At 46.3% G+C, this 20,534-nt stretch overlaps 1 protein-coding gene across 1 annotated transcript in view; it reads left to right on the top strand.

Annotated features, from left to right (window-relative positions):
* The window catches only part of DPF3 (double PHD fingers 3), a 256,158-nt gene that overhangs the window by 192,970 nt on the left and 42,654 nt on the right, over positions 1 to 20,534 (top strand). The window contains exon 8 of the mRNA XM_032624903.1: positions 8,295 to 8,423. Coding sequence (XP_032480794.1) covers positions 8,295 to 8,423 — 129 coding nt within the window. The remainder of the gene's footprint in view (positions 1 to 8,294; positions 8,424 to 20,534) is intronic.

Here is a 20,534-nt window from a genome sequence, read left to right as displayed (position 1 = left end):
AGGCCCTGTCCTACCACGGGCAAATGTCTCTGTGGCTCCCAGCACCCTCTTCCCAGTTTGCTTTCTGGGTGTGTTCCTGGTCTGGGCCCTCATCTCTGGGCTGGGCTGCCTGTCAGCTCTGTGGTCCCTTGACTCTCTCCTCACCCTCAGGTCTGATGCTTGAGACTCATCCTTTTCTTTTCCCTGAGTACTGCTTTTTAGTCTGAAGGACACAGAAAATGCTGGTCCCTTGTGGACTGTTGGGGTTGACATCCCCGAGTCCTGTGGAGGTGGTGGTGACGAGGGGTGGAGAGGGGCAAGGCTGAGCAAGAGAGGAAGGGAGCTTGCTGAATTCTGCCATCACAATGATAATATCCTGACAACTGAAGCAGACGAGGCTTATCCTGCTCTACAGCACTGGGATGTCCTGCATCTCTCTCAGGGGAATGACACCACTTCATTCACAGCCCTTTTGACATAGTTCCTCTCACGTGAAATGTTTTCCCCCTCAACTGACTCATTTGGTGGCAATAACAAGTTACTACACCAGGGCATGAACTGACCCACATGACCTGCCACTGGAAAATGGAAACATCTTGTGCTTTCCTTAATCAGCACTGAGAAAAGTAATCAACTTTGCTTAGTCTCCTTCTCACTCTTCCGAAGCGTCAGTAACAGACCTGGGGTTGCTGGCCTAAGGCTGGAGCACAAAGGACATTACCGAAGGGTCATGTGACCATCTAGTCCCAGAAGTAGTGACATGGTGTCCAAACTCCTGGCAAGTGGCAACTCTAACCAGATACATCCATTAAGATGGAGACATCAGTGTGAGCAGACACGTGATTTCTGATTTTACAGCACAGTGTCTTGGAGTAAATATTTACCAGGCGTGTGTCTAACAGTATGAGTTTTGTGTTCCATAAAGATAGAGGAAAAGGAGATAGGTACAGGGAAGGGTGGGATGACTGACACACAGTTAAAATTTTTAGAAAGATTCTACAGCTACCAAAGCACATAGTAGGACAGGGCCTATATTCTCACTGGACGGTTCGGGGCTCCTGGCAAGAGACCAAACATGAGGTTCAAGGGGCCCTGGGGGCCAAATAAGCCTGGGAGTTCTTAACTCCTTCCATCCTGGTTTTCCAAGAAATGCCTAAAGGAGAGGATTCCCGTGGGAGGGCAGACCCACTGGCTTTCTCCACCACCACTTTATTCTCTCCAGTGGGCTCCCCCACTCTTTATGTTGCTTCTACCCCTCACTCTTTTTTTTTTTTTTAAATAAATTATTTATTTATTTTTGGCTGCATTGGGTCTTTGTTGCTGCACGAGGGCTTTCTCTAGTTGCGGCGAGCGGGGGCTACTCTTTGTCGCGGTGCGCGGGCTTCTCATTGCAGTGGCTTCTCTTGTTGCGGAGCACGGGCTCTAGGCGTGCGGGCTCAGCAGTTGTGCCTCGTGGGCTCTAGAGCGCAGGCTCAGTAGTTGTGGCACACGGGCTTAGCTGCTCTGTGGCATGTGGGATCTTCCCGGACCAGGGCTCGAACCCATGTCCCCGGCATTGACAGGCGGATTCTTAACCACTGTGCCACCAGGGAAGCCTTGCCCCTCGCTCTTTATGTCCCCGGTTATGGGCAGGACTGATGCTGGCAGTGCCTTAGGATGGTCACTGAGGACTCGGGACACTTTACATCCACTGAATTCCTGGTCTTTCACTTCCCTTTGCCTGGCAGTTGTGTTTTTTTCCCCCTCCCAAAAGCCTCTGTGAAGATTTGCCATCCTTTCATTAAGTATTTATTGTCAGTTCTGTGTCAATCACTGTGCCAGGTGTTGGGGATTCAGAGATTAAAGACACCGCTCCTGCCCTCAGGGAGCTCACGGCTAATAGGGAGAGAGATGTGTACACAAATATGAAGCAAGGATGAAAGGCTGAGCTCCTCTGGGTTTGAAAAACTTCGCTCTTCTTTCGCCCTATTATAATCCTCAAATAATAGGCCTAAAAGGGGACTTAAGACATCTAGCATATTCTCTTGCCTCTAGATGGGCCTGCACTCGAAGAAACCTGGGCCAGGGACACCTTCCCAGGTGCAGACGCCTCTCCAGAGAAGCCTGCTTCTGCGACCGTGCCTGTAACTGCTGAATCGCGCTCGTGTCCAGCTTTCTGGTAGCGTGCACTGCCATTTCAGCTCCTTCTGTCTCCTGTTGTCTTTGACAATACGGTGACTTAGGCCCATCCATAAACCCAAAGGCTTATTAAATCAGCCCTCGGCCTTCTCGTCTCCAGGGGGACTAATCTCGGGGCCTGGAATCATTCTGCATTAGCAGTACCCCCTCCTAAATCCCTATCATACACTCACCCTGTGCGCAATGCCAGGTGGCAGAATGGTGCGTGAGGTCTGACGGTCATGTGCTGAGTGGACCCTGGTGTTCGTTTCCCCCACCGGGCTCCCCAGCTGCCCCGCCTTCCACATTCAGGGAGGAAGGCATCATTTGTCTTCCCTCTGGAGCCCCAGGGTGGGACCAGAGTTGCTATTAGGTGGCCAAGAAGAACCAGCCTGAATGGAAGCCCAACATCTTTATTCCTTGGATCCGTGGGATTTATTTTTTCATCAGTTCTAGGGAAGCAATGAAAAAAGGTGTCAGGCCTTGGGGATAATTTATATGAGTAAACACGTAAGGGGTGGGGTGAGCGAGAGCATGAGAATTAAGGCCATTTATCCAGGCTTGGAGGCTCTGTGTGCCCTCTGGTCCAGCCTTCCCCACAGTCTTTATCTTGCCACTTTAACCCTCTCCTGGCTCTACTCCACTTGGGCCCAGCACGGATCTCTTCACAGCCTCAGCCTTCCGCTGCCTCCCCCGCCCCTCCCGGGTCCCTCATTAAAGGCTGGGTGGAAGGGAGCAGGCTGCGGCGGTGGCCTCCAGCTGAGGCCTGCTCGCTGATCCTGAAGGGAAGGCACGTCGGCTCACCCCCTCCCTCCCCTCCCGCCCCGTCTCCGCAGCTTCCTCCTCCAGCCTGGCCTGTCCAGTGTGCCCTGTGTGGCCAGCCTGAGGCTGCCTTCCGCTCTCCGTCTTTTCCCTTCCCCTTCTCTTTACTTCGTCCTCCGAAGATGCGCTCTGCACCGCCAAATGGCACCAGGCTAGGATGCTTTACACTTGAGAGATGAAGTAATAACAGGTGGCAAGACCAGAGGCTGCTGGAGCCCAGGATTCTGGTTGCCATGGCAACATGTCAGCCCCGTGGAGGGACGGAACTGTCAGCCGTGGAGGGTGGTGGGGGAATGAGTGAGGGGAGCGAGGAGAGGCACAGCGCCTCCTGGAGGGCTCTTCTCTGTGCCCCTGGGGTCCCGGAGCGCTGCACACCCCTGCTAGCGGGCCCTGGGGAGACAGCTGCTGGCCTGGGGCTGGGGTCAGGCTGGGTGGCGGGCACGGGACATGGCCCCGCGTCTGTGCACACGAGGCCCTGGCAGGCGGTCGGAGCGTCTGCCCAGGATGTGAAGTCACGCTTTCGTGGATGTGCCATGGAGGAGCCTAAACTTCTGGCTTGCTTCCTCTTTCCCTAGGACACTAGGGCTGCAGCTCTGGTCTCGGCAGAAGCAGGTGAAGGGCTGCTGCTTGTGGCCAGCCTGTGCCCATCGCTCATGTTCCTCTTGAGCGGCAGGCAGGCGTATTGCGGCAGAAATCAGGCTGAAAGGGGAAAAGACAGACCTGTCTAGGGGCCTTGTTTGCCCTCGACACGTGGCCTGACTGAAGTAAAGAACCCTGTAGTATGGTCATGTGCCACACTGCCCGTTCCAGAATGACTGCTTCACCCTTTCCCGAGTGCGCTGGTGGGACTCTTTGGGGCTTGGCTTTTCCTTTCTCTTGGGTTGATTTATTTGAATGTTCCCTCCCACCTTCTGTTATTATTATTATTATTTTGGGGGATTTCCTCATGAACTTTGTTCTGATTTCCATTTGTTTTCCTTTGAGCTTTTTAAACTTATTCCCCTCCCGCCCCCCAGGTAAACCCCTAAACTCTCAAGGCTCACTTTCTTTTCTCAGCAGCTTCCTTGCATCGCTTATATGATCTCAGCCCATGAACATTCATCAACAGAAAACCAAAGCGATCATCGCGGAAGCTGCCATCGAGATACCACTCGGGTCTTTGGCCTCTCCGTCATCTTGCTCTATAAAGTGGGACTCAATTTCCCATAAGCGGAAGCAGAATCTCTATTTAAATGCACTTGCAAGGTCTGGGCGAGCTTCCTATTTATAGCAAAATCCTTTTTATAATGACCTCATAGACGGTGCCAGGAAATTGCCCATGGATGGGTCAGGCCAAAGGCCAATAAAGCCACGGTGTGAGCTTTACTTAAAAAAATTCCTTCATGAGCCTCTGGAATTCTTTGGAGAAGTGTTTTCACGGAGTATATGACAATAACTGGGGCCACCGGGATGGATTACAGTGGTAGAGACATTAAACTTAAGTTCAAAGGGAATTTCCGCTTCATCAGGCCAATCTCAATACTTTATATCACTTTGGGCTTCCCAAAGAAAGTACTGGGTGAATCACGTTTATGAAATATTATATATGCAACGTTGGCTCTGGACTTCCCGGAGGCAGAGAAATGTGATTAGAGACAAGAGTCTCTGAGGACACAGGCAACCCCGGGGGTGAATCCCGCTTCCTCCACTTCTTAACTGGGGCTTGAAGCCAGCCCCTTAATCTCTTTGGGCTTCAGTTACCTCATCTGTCAACTGCTCCCTACTTCACAAAATGCTTGTGAGAATCAATGAAATAGTGTGTGTAAAGCATCAGCATAAGATCTGTCACCATTTTGTGGTGTCATATGTGTCTGCTTCATCTTCTCAACAAACAGTTGAATGGGGGGTGCTGGGTGGGTAGGCACAAACTGGTGTCCCCTTCTCAAGAGACAGCGAGTCCTAGTCTTATACTTTTCCTGTATGTCTGTGTACAGGACGATGTCTCACCTACCAGAGTAGGGAATAGTACTGTGTTATTCTTCCAGCAACCCAGGGCTCTCGGCCACCCACTCTGTGTACTCGGGGAGCTAGACATGACCCAGGCCAGATGACCGACCATCCATTTGGACGTGGACCAGCTCTTCGTTTTGGAGACTGGGGAAATAAACCAGGCAGTGAGTGATATTCAGAGTGACAGATAACTCTGCCTCAGTCCCCCTAGGAGGAGCTCCCGAGGCGTCACTGGGCTGCCTACCTACCTCTCTGCCATCCTTTTCTAAGCCATTCATCTCACACATCATTGTTAACCATCTCCTGTGTGCAGGACACATAGGTTTTCCAACAATGGGTTGGATGTGGTCCCTGATCTGAAGGAGTAAACCACTGAATATGGGGTGATGAGGCAGGTGTATACATGTATAGACAAGCGAAGGGTCATAGAAGCAATGTCAACAGCGTGCTCTCCCTAAGGCCTGACTGGTCATTTCTGGCTGGGGACTTGGGAGAGCTCCATGGGAGAACCCTCACTAATCCTAAATACCCCAAAATGTACGAGAACCAGAGGTGAAACCCATTGATTAGTCCATCCCATGCCATTTTACCAAGATGGAAGGAAGCTTGAGCTCACTGTTGTGAGGGGAGAGTAGGAACTGAAGTGGAAAGGATTTCACTGGAAAATGAAGTCTAACTGCTCACTATCACTTTCTACACTGGGCCCTCGCTGGACTAAAATGGTACCCGCTCACCTGGCATGTCACAACTGTACACACCAGGGCCTGCAGCTGGAAGTTCATCACCATTTTCATCCCTTTGGCCAGGAGCTTTGTATAACCAACAAATATATGCGGGGACCCTGCTCTGCTTCCGTCTCCTCGGAAGCTTCTCTTCATCAGGTGAATTCAATCCTCTTCCATTGGTCTTTCTCCATAGGATTGATTTCTCCATCACTGTCTGCTTTGCTCTACTAGATTGTTTCTGAATTTTTTATTTCTTGCCATGTTAGAGTCCCTGATTCGGTAGGGTGTTCTACCAATGGTCTGTTGGTGGTGAAAACTGTAGAATTACCTGGGCATTCTTATACTCTATATTCTACTTCTTCATCCTCATAAATCACAAGGAATAGTGTGTTGGAGAAAAACCAGATTCTTTGTTGCTTAAAGATTTTGTGAAAGGGGAGAAGATCTGGCCTAAAAGGGGGTCCCGAAGAGAACAGGAGGCAGGTGATGAGACTGGGCTTCCTGAGAGCTTTAGTGTGACGATATACATGGGATTCTTTGATCACTCTTCATGCAGGAAGCTACGTACGTTGTGATTGGCATCTCCACGTTTTATATCTAGTTCATAGCAATCATGAAACTTAGCTCTGTTTTACACTCAGCCCGTACATTTACTATAACCCACTTCTTCTTACCGTTCATCTTTTGATTGATTTCCATGATAGTCGCTTAATCAGGAAACCCCGAGTTTATTTGCTTCATAGACATACTTGGATTTTCCTGAGAGAGTTCTTTTCTTTTTTTTTTTTTTGATGCAGACCATTTAAAAAGTCTTTATTGAATTTGTTACAATATTACTTCTGTTTTATGCTTTGGTTTTTTGGCTGAGAGGCATGTGGGATCTTAGCTCCCGGACCAGGGATTGAACCTGCACTCCCTGCATTGGAAGGCAAAGTCCCAACCACTGGACCACCAGGGAAGTCCTGAGAGAGTCCTAAAAGTGGTTAAGATGGCAACTGAGAAAGAAAGAAGAAAGGGACTTCTTTCTGGATTTGGGCAATGAAAATTTTATAGGCAGAATAAAATTTTTGCGGACGTCCTGCTTTTTGGAGGTTATTTGCAAAACCATTCTGTATGACACACATCTGTCTTTGAGATGCAGTGACTGATGAAGAAAAACCCACGCTCCGCAGGCCACAGGGTGTGGCCCCCTCCTCCGTCTGCCACAAACAGCCCACACTTTTCTTGCAGAGAATTGTCTGCCTCCCTGAAGATGAAAATCAATGACTTAGAAACTGATTAAACAATCCAAATAGCAACTGATAAATGGATTAACCCTCTATAATGCAATTCTGTGAGCTTTTGTCTTCCGCCTTCCCCAGGTAAGTTTTTCTATTCCTAGAGGCAAAGCAGAAGCATGGAGGAAGCGGAGGCCAGGGGGAATCATATTAAAGTCGGTGAATCCGTTTATCACTTACTGTCTGGATGGTATTTCTGCTCACATATCTGCTTCCTTTTACAGATTTGTACCCTGATTAATGTTAGGCAGTGAATAATGAACGATAGGGGCAGACATTGGGGATAGGCGAGAGGAAGATACCCCGGTGGTTTAGGCTGATCCCATAAACAGAGAGACTTTTTTTCTTAGTCACAAACAGGGAGCGTTAACATGACCAAGAAATGTCCACAATAGGGATCAAAAAACAAGTAAAATGGAAGGATTTCTTCTCATGCAAAGAACCTGTCCAAGGCTTTTTAACCAGCCCCTAGACACTGAGATTTCAGTGCTTGAGGACATGTGCTGTTTTCACGAGGCTTTGTTTTGAAAATCATGTCCCAAGATACTCCTTTGTCTTTGTGTAGGGCCTTTCCGTAAGGGTGGCTTATGAAAGTCTTAAGCCTCCCATATGCTCACTAACTCACCGTTCAACCCATCTCCGGTATGAGGCTGAGCTAAGTGTTCAGTTCTGATTCTAGGCACTTGGGGTCTGCTGATTAACTAGTCCTGGGTGCTTTCCATGACCAACAAGTCTGGACTTCAGGGAGATGGGGCTGAACAAGAATGGACACCTGTGTACCTGCCCACCGGTGCGTCAGAGTCCCCCAGAGCATCTTCAGGGTCCTTCCTGCAAATGATCCCCCATCGGTGCTTCTTTGTTTTCCTTTTCAGAGACAGAAGGAATATCTCCTAAACGAGAGCATCTTTCCCAAGGGCAAGGCCTAGGTAGTGACCTTTCTCTCTTCCTCTAGTCACACCACTGTTGATGGTTACCATCTGATGTTTGGGTCCCAAGGGCTCATTGTTCAGGGATGAGAGAAGTTCACTTGGTTGGTAAGGCCTTCTGGATGCTTCGCTGATCCAGGGATGCAATCAGAAGAGCAGAGTAGTTTCTATAAAAACACAGAGCTGACAAATATTACAATCAAACTCAGCTCTGGATGGCTTGCAAGACATTGGTACGGTTGAACCGAGGAGAATCATAAAGAAAACTTTGCCCAAGTTAACAACTTGGTTGTAACAAAACCTCAGATTCTAAACTTCATATTCTTTCTGGAGCAGATTCTGCCATACCATGGGAGAAGAGGGGCCAGTGGAGACCCACCAGAGCCTAACATTGGATTTTTTAAAAAATGTTTCCACAGCCCAGAAAGGACCGGATGGGACAGTCATTCCCAATAACTACTGTGACTTCTGCTTGGGGGGTTCTAACATGAACAAGAAGAGTGGGAGGCCGGAAGAGCTGGTGTCCTGTGCAGACTGTGGACGCTCTGGTGAGTGTGGCCCCTTCTCGCATCATGTGCCCGTAGACCAGGAACTCTTCCACTCGCACTTCTCTGCCATCTTGTGGGGGTCAGGGGCTGAAGGGTGGGTGCAGAAGTGACGGTGATGATACTTCGAGTGGAGATGGGTTTTCAGGTTATTTTGATTTGTTTCTTCTTGAGGCTTAAGAACTAGAAGTTATGCCCTGGGATCTGGGGAAAAGGGAAAGAAGCAGGTTTGGGCTTTTGTCTGTCCGGCCTTTCTGTGAGGTGGATATTTCTTTGTGTGTGTTGTTGTGGACGACAGTGAGACAGTGTGGAAACACCCGGAGACACAGGCAACGTGCTTCCTTGTATCGGGTGACGCGCCCGTAACAAAGAGGTGCGTTGGTTCTGCAGAAGTGCCCGGGGCAAACCGGAAGAATGTGGAAACGTGAATACTGGGAGAGCAGCCACATCTGGAGCTGTGGGGGGCACAGACCCCTGCGCTCCTGGGTAGCTGCATAGATGCCACCCCATTGGCCACTTATCCCATTTTCTCACGTGGAAAGCAAAAGAGAGCCCGGTCGATCAAGGAGGCAAAGGGCAGTGTTCTTAGGACTCCTCTGCAGTTGACTTGGCATGTTTTGAATTTTCATCTTCAATCTATTCAGAGACTGAAATTGGTCCTGTTCTTCCACCCTTAGAATGAGCACAGGTCTTCAAGTTTTGTGCAAGCTGTTTTGCTTTCCAATTCCATTATTTTGCGCTGGACCGTGGTTGGCTTTTCATATTGTTTTATGTTATAACAAGGCCAAAGTGCAAGGCAGGGAGGAGAGAAGGTTTCAGACTCATCTTTAGTCTCATCAACTGCTGACTAGTAGGTGAAATACAGTTCGGTTGGGTGGTTCGTTCCACCAGCCAGGAGTCATGGCTCCTTCCCACCTCTCTACCCAGCATCTGTTCTACTCCTAGTCCTGAGAGAAGGCCTGAGATGACCACACCCGGCTTTACTATAGCAGCTCAGTTCTTCCCTCGCTCCGTCCGCAGACATTAGCTTTAGTCCTTTTGTATTTGGTTTTGGGTTGTTTAAGCTTTAAGACTGCCTTGAACAGCAAATCAGTAATTGGAAAAGCACTGTGGTTTTTACTGCATACAACCCTCCGCATTTAACCCTTAAGGACACTGACAGGGTGGCCCATCTGTGCAACTCTGTCAATTCCTTCACTTGCCAAACACGATACCTAACGCTGAACTCTATCCTACTGGTGCCAGCTTAGAAGAGAGGGCCCATGTGATAGTGGAGGGATTTAGATACTCAAAAAGAAAATGCAACAAATGAAATTCACTTCAGCATTTTTAAAAAGCAAGCGATCAGACAAAATCTCTACCACCAGCAACAAAGTTACTTGGTGCCATGATGCTCTAGGCAGAATTTTATGGACTGCTGGGGGTTTGGGATGAGTTAGAGAAGGCAGCTTCAGAATTCTCAGTGAAAACTTCTGAAATTTCTCCTCTCCCTTTCCTACAAAAGACGGGTACTTGGATCTGATCCGTGGGGGACCAGAAGTGGGCAGTTGGTTTTTTCTATACAAAGCTTCTCTCTTCACAGCCTTTACTCAGCTGCTTCTTCCAAGAATCTGTCTGCTATGTGACTCAGGGGGCCATTTTATACCAGCCTAGGTGTTCTCATTGCATTCGCCAGGGATTAATTTTGGTGGATAATTTAGTCAAGGTCTGACTCCGATGTTCCTGAAATAGTCAACACCTTGGGAATAAGCAGGTGGCATTAGCCCATGGGATATGCTTGTTAAGGCAGGTGGGCCAATACTTCTTCTCTAGGGCCTCCCTGGAGTCCTTCCAAGGAAGAGTGTGGAGCTCGGAAGAGCTGTCTTTTCCTTTCCATCTACTCCACTACCTGCTTTTCCTGGGAGAAAAAGTGAGATTCCGGAAATTGGCACCCTAAGTGGTGCCTTATGACCTCACCGGGGGCAGTCCTGGGGCCCATTTGGGACGTGAAAAAGTTTCTACCGGAGTTTTATAGACTTCAGGATACAGTCTTTTATTCGGCATTTCCACCTCTACTTCCCACTTTCTCAGTGCTCTGAGTTAGATTTGACAACCCTGGACTTTCTGGAGTAACTCAGACCTGGGTGTGTTTAGGGCCTGGTGTGTGTGCGTGCATGCCTGTGTACACACACACGTGTATGTGTATGTGCACGTGTGTGGGTGCAGATCACAGAAATGTCCTCCAGTGGTTAAAGAAAACGGAAGACTCTTTTATTACCTACCACTTATCAGACTTTCCAACTTCTTTTTGCTTTCAGTGCAAATGAACTACATGATGTAAGGGCAGAATTGAAAGGGTATGGAAAGAATGGGATTAGAAACGGGTAAAAATAAAAATAAAACGGATGGAGGCTTAACCACCTTGACTGGGTTATCTGACAGTAATACCTTTGTAAAGCTGACTGTCAAAGTGAAGGACAAACATTGTGCAAAGGAACGCCAACTGAAAACACCAAAGAAATACCAACCAGGCTTAAAAACCACCAAGGAAACGCATTGTCTGGGGTGGGTTGAGCGAGCGTGCATGCGAATGTGTGCCTTCGGAAGAGAAGAAAGAAAGATCGTGGTTGAATCTTGCGCTGTCAGAGCTGTGGACAAATATATTATGGTAGAGATGATGCCTTTTCAGGGAGGGGAGAATCCTTTTCCCTGGAAATGTTGGCTTTGTCCCGTTACCCCAAACCCCGTCACCAGGTGACACACCCAGTTAATCCCTTTTGGTGTGAAATGGTTTATGATTTTGCTATTAAGAATAACACTGTAATAATGTAATAAGAATATTAATAATGCTGTCTGTTGCTTAACCCATGTGCTGATATATTCATCATACATGTCAGCTCATTTGGGAGGAGAAGGCAGGAAGGAGAAGGAGGCAGCGGCCGCAGCACGCACCACGGAGGACTTATTCGGTTCCACGTCAGAAAGTGACACCTCAACTTTCCACGGCTTTGATGAGGACGATTTGGAAGAGCCTCGCTCCTGCCGAGGACGCCGCAGTGGCCGGGGTTCGCCCACAGCAGATAAAAAGGGCAGTTGCTAAACGCACGGAATGGACTTTCTGGGCAATTAGCCATCACCCTGTGACTTTGGTCATTGCTCTGGTTCTGATATATATATTTTTTTAATGAAAGACAATTTAGGTTTTCCCTTCATCCTTGCTTTTTCCTCTCACTTTCCACTTGTCCCTCCCCCCTCCTTCCCTTTATTTAGGGTACATACAGCAGAAGCACAGACTACTGAAACAAAACAGAACAAAAGAAAGAATGACAGTCCTTCAGAGAGATGGCATCGTGATGTACTATTTATTTTCCATAGAAATGGGAAGTTAGGCGGATTATCTCATTTTTTGGGGGGAGGGGATCTTTTTGACGTGAGCAGAGTTGATTTCCTCAGTTTTCCTATTTATTGGCAAAACGAAGAGAGGAGGAACATTGGGTTTGGAAACAAAGAACCAGTAACGTTAAAAAATGATATTTTATATCTTCTAGCTATGATTAGAAGCAGGCCTTTTTTTTTTTTTTTTTTTTTTTTTGAGACAGAGAGAGAGAGAAGGGAAATCAAAGAAACTGAAGTAATATCCTGTTTAGAAGAAAGCCTGTATGGGGGAGGATTTCCTTGACGGGAGAGGATGGCACTTGGTACCCCACGGAGCTGGTGGCTCCCCACGGCAGACCCCCTCCCCATTTCTCCTCCCCCGACCTTTCCATCTTCCTCTCTGCTTGTGAGAACATGCCAGCAGTTCCTGAGAAGCCGGGCAGCCTGTGTGTGGCCCCCGTCCAGCTCCTGGGCCCTGACCTGCAGCGCCTGTGGGATCCTCCTTCTCCGTCAGCAGAGCTGCTGTTTTCTTGTTGCTGGTTTTTTCCTCACTTTCCTCCTGGTGGAGAGCAATTTCCAAACACAGGAATGGAGTATAAGCAGAAAGTCGTGGACTCAACAGTGACCAAACCACCCGAGGCCGCGCTCATGGAAGAAAGGACGTTACTTCACAGTAGATTTCCCTCTCCCCTCGCCCCTGTTTAAAAACGTATAAATACCCATTGGATGATCAAGTCTCCCATATTTCTTCTATTTTTTATAGTGCCCTCCAGGCACTTTGTTTTATGTTTCCAGTAGCACCTCCTGAAATAAACCAAAGCAACACTTGCTCAAGGCCCCTGGGGTGATGAAGACCATCTACCTTGTTGGCCAGCCAGTCCCAAGGATGAACAGCTGTGCGGTCCTAGTCAAAAGGTATGTCCTGGCTGACGTGTCTTACAATAAGGGAAAACCATCATAGTTGTTTTAAGTTTATTCCTTCTTTCTTTTTTTCCTTTCCCCCGCTCCTAACTTGTCTTTTGTTTTTCTGGGTTCGGACCCCCTTATTCGTGTGGGAGTGGCCACTGGAACATCTTCTACCCAGCCATCTGCTGTCTGTGTGTGCATGCATACCTCTGTGGGCCCCGGGCCTAGGTGTGGGATCTGAGGCTTGCTTGGGCTCTGGGAGGCTCTGTGTGGAGAATGGTGGACTTCTGGCTTCAACTGCAAGAGAAAACGGCTGGGGGGTGCTTGGCTAACTCTGCCTTCCTTGGCCATACCTGGAAGCAAAGTCCAGGGAACTGAGGTTCGAGTTGGCTGCTGTCCTTGGGTAGAAATTGAGGGGGCTGCGTGTCTAGGGTGGAGTTCCTTGCTCCAGTTACCGATTCAACAGCCAGGGGGATGCATCCAAATGAAAGAAGATCTCGGATTAGGCACAACATTCAACCTAGCTGATTTGAAGATTCTAAGCTCCCACTAAGTGTGGTCAGGGTCTCCGGCCTTCATGAGAGCGTAGGTCCAGAGCTGTAGGCACTGCCCTTTGGCTTGGGTTGGGAGATCCAAGAGGCTGCCCAGGCAACAGGCTGTAAGTGTCTGGGAAGATCTGCTTTGACAATCCAGCCTTTGCAGAACCTCACGAATTAGACCTCTCATTAAAATAACAAACCAACCCAACAGAAGAAAGGACCAAGCAAAGAAACCAACAAAAGGACTCCTTGTGCTTCCCTGGTAGCCTGAGACAGACAGGGCTTCCACTTTCCTCCTGCTTGAAATGTGTAAGTGCTCTCCTGGGCGTTTGTGCTCAGTTGTGAGAGGATGAAAGGAACCACGTCACCCACTTTGGGGATGTTCTACCTAATCTGTATGTGGCCCTGTTCCTAGGAAATATGGCATAAACCTCCAACATTGTAATATTCCTACGTGCTCACGTGTGTGAAAAAGCCAACGTAGTTAGTTCCAGTTGGTTTCTGCTTAGGGGATACAACCTGCTCTTGCTGTCATCCTCCACCTCTTTACTTCATCTGTTCTGTTACTTTGACTCAGACATTGGATTCACAGCATTACGACTTGCTCTCACTGGTAAAATGTGAGCGTCTACATTAATAAAAGTATGTCCGACCAATCTATACTGTCATTTGTCATCTTGTATTGGGTTCGCCAAAAAGTTCGTTCAGGTTTTTCTGTAAGAGCGTATGGAAAAACCTGAATGAACTTTTTGGCCAACCCAACAGTTGTTTGTAGTCCTGAAATTCTCAATGACAGCTTGACTTTGAACTTGAAATTTTTAAAAACCCACATAATCAAAACAAATTATAAAAAGTCCCCTCATTTCAGAGTCTAGCTTGGGGTTCTGAGGGAGAACCAATAATGAACTGTCTAAGCAAACTCCCATGGAAAGATTTATCTGAGGATGGCTATTGCTTATGTATTTTAGTTTTACTGGTATAGCTTGATCGTCAGTGTCTCTTGCTAGAGGTGGCAGATAGCCTCAGCTTTCTCAGTTGGTGTAGCCGAGGTGAGCATAGTCACGCCTCTTAGCATTGCCTGAGTACCTCGTCTCACCTTGCTAACAGTATCTTTCAGCAGACTCAAAATTTACATCCTTTAAAAAAACAGGAAAAGAACTGGAAGGGACTTTGAAGATAATCAAGTTCAAATCTTTCACTTTTCATTGAGAAAGGTCAACCCGGAGAGACTGAGTTACATTTGAGAGGGTAAAATGGACATTGCTTTGGAGGAAAATGTCTTAAGGGGAAGGAAGAAAACTCTAAAAGGAGGCATAGGAGGAGGAAGCTGGCTTTCCTGGATTTCCAAATGCCTTGATGGTCATTGTTATATCTTTATCCTCCTTTCTTTATTTAACAATGGCCAAACATTTATATGCCAGGTCTTGTTCTGTTTCCCCTGGAATAGTTCATTTAATCCTCTTGACTACCCGTGAGGTAGGTGCTTGTATTATCCACAATTTACAGATGAGGAAACTGAGGCTTAGTAATTGAATGTACCTGAAGCCCTGCAGCTAACAAGGAGCCAGATTTTCGTCCTTGGCAACCTGACCCCAGGACTCATACTATTTACTTTTGTTATTGTTCTGTGCTGCCCCTTGCATATACATGGAAAATATATATATACGTATATATCTCTCTTCCCTTTTCTCAGGCCTTTAAATGGTGACTTTATTAAAAGCAATTTCAAAACTGAAGAGTAAGCAATTAGATCCCAAAAAGATAATTCCAATTAAAATTCTGTGCAGAATTTTATAGAGAGCTCCTCTTCTAAATCATCATTTCCATACGTTCCCTCCTGATGCCTATTAGGGACAAAGATCTATTTTTTGCGACCTCAGAAATTGCAAGAGTTGTGTGAGCAGTCAGCGCATCTATTGTTTTGTTGTTGCTTTTGTTAAAAAAAGTATCGATACTCAAATATTAATATAAAATAAATTAGAATCATCAGGATGAAAATGGTCTGACCAGTTTCCTTTATCATCATGTCAGTAAAGCACCACCCCAATTCCTTCAGAAATGTCACCTAATTTTCTGAGACCTAGCCCAAAGATAGGAGAATCAAAGATAATAGAACTTTCTAAATTTGTTGCAACCTTCAAATCCCCTGGGGGGAACTGCTGATGTAAAGGTGATTATCGTTGTTGTCTACCTGTTGTTTTTTCCTACCTAGGACAATCTAATCCTTTACATCTGTTACTGAGACTATGTAGAGATTAGACCCTCTAATCACCATTAACACTGGGAGTGAGTGTTAATTTAATTTTTTATAGGTACCTTAAAGTCACCAATGCAATTTGCTGCTGGTATTTTAGAGAGAAGGATTTAATAAAAATATGATGTTCACATCAATAGTGTCCCTTTAAGTCTTCCTGCTTACTTTGCATCTCTCTTTGCACCTAATGGGTATTGCCCCACTGCCTTTATATAGCACTTGAGGGAACACAAGATCATTACTTGGGGAGAGAACTAAAGACTGTTTGGAGGTTCTCACTTCATGGTGGAATAAAGTTAATTAATATTATCCCAATATGCCTCCTGTTACATCTGATCTTGAACTTAAAGTTTGAGCAGACTCATGTATTAGGAATTTTTCTGTGGGGGATTTTGTTCAGCCGTTGGAAGTGACGTTACTTGTGTTGTGTATTTTCTGAGTGAGGCATTTTTGATCCAGTGAGTAGAAGACTAGAGTAGAAAAGTTCTGGGTTCTGGACTCAATTCCTATGTGAGTTTGTTTCTGTGTATCTTTGCCATGGTTTCTCTATCCCTGGGATATGGATGTTCCTTACCCTATCATAATATATAACCAACATTACCTGGGTTCTGGACTCAATTCCTATGTGAGTTTGTTTCTGTGTATCTTTGCCATGGTTTCTCTATCCCTGGGATATGGGTGTTCCTTACCCTATCATAATATATAACCAACATTACCTCACTATGATTCTTAAAACAACCCTGTGAGGTAGAGTAGATGTTATTTATTTCCATTTTGCTTATGAGGAAACTGAGGTCCGTTCAGGTTAAATGACTGGTCTGAGGTTCCAGGGTCAGTAGGTGTTATCTGGGTCTTCTAATACTCTCTCCTCAGGCTGTAGTGATGTCTCCACAGATCTCACTTTGAAGATTTCTTGAGTAAAATTAGTCAAGGGCTTTGAGGTCTTTCATTCAAGACCTTACTGGATTGAGAAGAGGCATCTGACGCTGTAAAACCAAACCAAACCAAAAAACCCCCAAGCTATCATCATCTTAGAATCCTGTGGAGAGGTTAGGTCTAAGTCTTCATGAACTTTCCCAAAGAACTGAGGTTGAGCTTTCTAAATGGTCAATGTGCTGATGGTGACATCAGGGTGGGGGTGAGGGTGGGAGGGGTGAGGTGGCAGGGAGTGAACACTCCAGGCTGTGTTTTGTTCACACACCCAAGTACTTCTAACACTGAAACATTGAATTACATGATACTGTTGCACTTAATAAAAGTGATTTCTGACCATTTACTCAAAATGACAGTTTAGGAAAAAACGTTCAGCTTGATTGATTTACAAAACAGCTGAGAGTGATGGAAGATCCCTGTCAGAACTAAACTTTACCAACTTTTTATTGGCTAAAAAGCATTGGCAATTAGGTTTCCAGAGTATTTCAACACTGGTCCTTAACCAATGACTAAGACTTAAATTTTTTTTTAAGTTCTGAAATAAGTTCATACTTACAAAAAACGTGCACAAATAATACAAAGAATTCCCACATACTCTTTACCCAGATTCTTCAAATAACCACAGTACAATGATCACAACCAAGAAATTCACGTTGAGGCAGTACTACAATCTACAGACTCTATTCAAGTTTTGCCAAGTGTCTCACTCATGTCCTTTTTCTAGTTCAGGGTCCAATCCAGGATCACATGTTATGTTTAGTTGTCATGTTTTCTTAAAGTTCTTTAATCTGGGGTAGTCAGTTCCACAGTCTTTCTCTGACCTTCATAACCTTGACACCTTTGAAGGATACTGGCTATCATTTCATAGGAAGTCCTTCACTTTAGGATTGTGTGCTGTTTCCTAATGATTGAAAGCAGGGTATGCATTTTCGGTAAGAAGACCACAGAAATGAGGTTGTATCCTTCTTAGTGCATAGTATCAGGGGGTTCATGACTGATTTACTGCATTACGAGTGACTTAGAAATTTGGCCCTTAAGCTGAGGTTCAGGCTAGTATGTTTGTAGACCTTGGAGGAAAATATTTTCACTCATTTTGTGGCTAGGGACTGAGTAATAGCAGCCCAGCCCTGTGAAGGATAGGATGAAATTAAACATGGAGCCAGTGGATTTATCTGCAATCTAATTGGGTAGACTAGATATTCATAAGTAGTTAAAAATGTGTAAGAGTGTCATGGGGTGGTATGTGATTATTTTTGCTGGGAATCACAGTAGTCAGGGAGATTTTCTTAGGGGAAGCCATCCAGATCAACAAAGAGCTCTAGCTTGACGACTTAATCTGTAGGCAAAAGTGTCTATTGTCAGAGAGAATGGAGATAGAGCTCAACAAAAAGCAAAGCTGGGAATCACAACCCGAAACATGTAAAATGGCAAAAATCACATTATTTTTTTTAAAGTGCTTAAGTATTGTTCTGTAGCATTTTGTTCATGTCACTAGGATTAGTGCTTATTACAACATACTAGGATATTTTTGCAGTCTTTCTCATCAAACAGATGATGTGTTCCTCGAGGGCAAAGTTGATGTCATTCGTGTCCCTTGGACAGTACCCGACACCATTGTGCCATAATTATTTGTTGAAACAAACAGAACTGAGCAATGTTTCTGAGCTAATTAGTGGAAGGATTTAGTGTCTCATTCTATGCATAGTGGATGTTCAAGAAATTTTGTTGGCAGAAAGGTTGAAGTTGTAGCTGGACTCAGCATCCATTGGTCAAGTGAGGAGGTAGATGAGAGCCAGGAGGCAGTGATGTGGGGTGGGGGGAAGTGAATGAGGACGTGAGGATGGGGTGAGGGGGAAGTTGAAGATGTGTGGAGGGATGGAAAGTAAGCCTCCTGACGGGGACTGAGAGGAGGAGACCAAGACATAGCAGGACATTCCCAGTGGCCTGCAGTTGGCCCAGAAAGAGAAAGTGGATTTAGGAGCAGAAAGTTGGGAACCAATCAGCTATTTTCGAGATGGCTTAAGTAGGGCAGAAGAAGACTCGTGTGTGTGTGTGTGTGTGTGTGTGTGTGTGTGTGTGTGTGTGTGTGTGTGTTGGGGGGTCAAAGGTAGAAATTTGAGGAAATGGAAAGGGCATGGGGTATGGTTATGAGACAGACTCACCAAATGAGCGGCAGAGGGGCCAGGGGGTCTGGGGCATTGGAATAGGGACAGGAAGACTCCTCGCAGGGGGTGAAAGTCTGACTGAAAGCCCAACTTGGCAGGTGCTCTCTGGGAGGTCTGGAGAAATGCCAGCTGTTCTGTCACTGGAGTGAAGGGGCTGGAGGAGGTGGAACAGTGAAGAGATGAGCATGAGGGAAGAGGAGGGGAACCTGGGAAGGGGCAGCAGAGAAGCATATCTGAGAGGGAGACAGAGGGATGGGATGGGATGGAGAGGAAAGAAACAGGAACAGGTGTGGAGGGAGGGCTCGGTGGTGGGTGGAAATGAGGCCTTTCTCAGCCTCCCTTTGAAAGCATAGGTGGATGGGTAGAGTCTTAGCTTTGGAAGTCCATCTAATCCAGTCCTATACGCCTGACCAGTGAGTCATGCCTTGGGTACTAGGAGAGATAGGGGATGGGAAGGGGAGTTTCAACTTGGAAGAGGCTGATTGGCTCATTTGATTTTGAACTTTGTTCCCTGCTGGCTTGGCCGCTTTCCAGTTGGACCCCACCCCACCCCCGACCCCCGCTTTCCTCCTTCTCTCGCCACTCAGAGTGAGCTGGACACTCTTGGGGGCACCCACCTCTGCCCTCAAGAACTGCTTCTGGGGTGAAATGTGATAGTGCTTGGTTTTCTTGCTCACTCCTTTGTGCCGACTACTCCATTCCAAAGACCAAGATAACTCGGCAGATTTTGTTTCGGCTAGAAGCAAAATCCATGCCTGGTTGGTAACCATCCAGGCTAAAGGACCCACCGGGTTTGAACTGCCACCACGTTCCAAGGCTGACACTTGGGATCACGGGGCTGGTTGAGGACTGGAACAGATATCTTGGCTTGATTCTCTGTCTGAGTAATTCTGACACCCTTGGAATCACTTGGGGCAGGATTAGGGGTGAAAGTGTATGCATCAAAGCAGTGTCCTTTTGGCCTTTAGACCAAATGGGGCGTCCGTTGGGGTTTTCTATGACTGCAACTGGTCCTGTACCGTAGAAACTACTCATTTCCACTTAGGTGACAGGCGACAGATTATATCATAATGGTCTTTCTGGAGTATTTTAACAGGGAGAAGATTGTTTGTTTCATTTCCAAGTAGAGGAGAAAAAAAAAGATTTTGCCAACGCCCAGTTTTGCCTACTACGCCCCCTAGGAATTGAAAAGTCCAGCTGCATCCTGTTTCTTGTGTCATTCTGTTGCCCAGGAGCAACTGACCTGCCCCAGTCCTGATTGATTTCGAGCTGCTGTTGTTAAAGGCACAAGGAACACTAGTCTGGTTCTTGTTGTACACAGCCGTGGCCTCATTCATGTGGCAATTAGTTAGTTGTTTCCGTTCTTTCTTTTTTTTTTTTTTCAATTCATTTCATTTCCACCACTTCCTTAATTTAAATCTTTCTTTTTTAGGCAGTTGTCCTGTGCTGTTGTTTTTTGTTTTATCTTTCATTGCCTTTCCCTCTGCAGTCCACGCTATGGCCCGGGGACTCTGGCATCCTTCAAGCAAGCCATTTCCGAAGAAGGTGGAAAGAAGCCACGAGGATTTGCACCTCTTCCTCCTCCTCTTCCTCCTCCTTCTCTTCCTCTTCCCTTGCCTGGCCCCCTCCTGCGCATGTGTTTCCGCCAACACAGGAGCCTGGATTGTGGAAAAGCCTCCAGCACAACTCAGCTCAGCTCACAGAAGTCTCTGGAATGGCCTCACTTTGTGCAATAAGAAGATTTTTTTTTTTTTTTCTTTTTAAAATCCTCCATTACATTTTCTGTAAGTGTCTGTGAGAAAGTATCCAGGTCAGACTGGAATTGCTCTACAATAGAAATAACTGAACACAAACAGACTGACAAAAGAAAAAAGACTTAACTATTTTATTTATTTCAATATTTAAAAGAAAAGGTGCTGTTGTGGCACAAGTATTTTTGTTTAAAGTACCTTCAACTTCAAAA

The sequence above is a fragment of the Phocoena sinus genome, chromosome 2, assembly GCF_008692025.1.
Source record: "Phocoena sinus isolate mPhoSin1 chromosome 2, mPhoSin1.pri, whole genome shotgun sequence".
In the NCBI taxonomy this organism is placed as follows: domain Eukaryota; kingdom Metazoa; phylum Chordata; class Mammalia; order Artiodactyla; family Phocoenidae; genus Phocoena; species Phocoena sinus.
The sequence above is the reverse complement of the archived record's forward strand: the minus strand, read 5'-3'. Positions and strand labels throughout refer to the sequence as shown.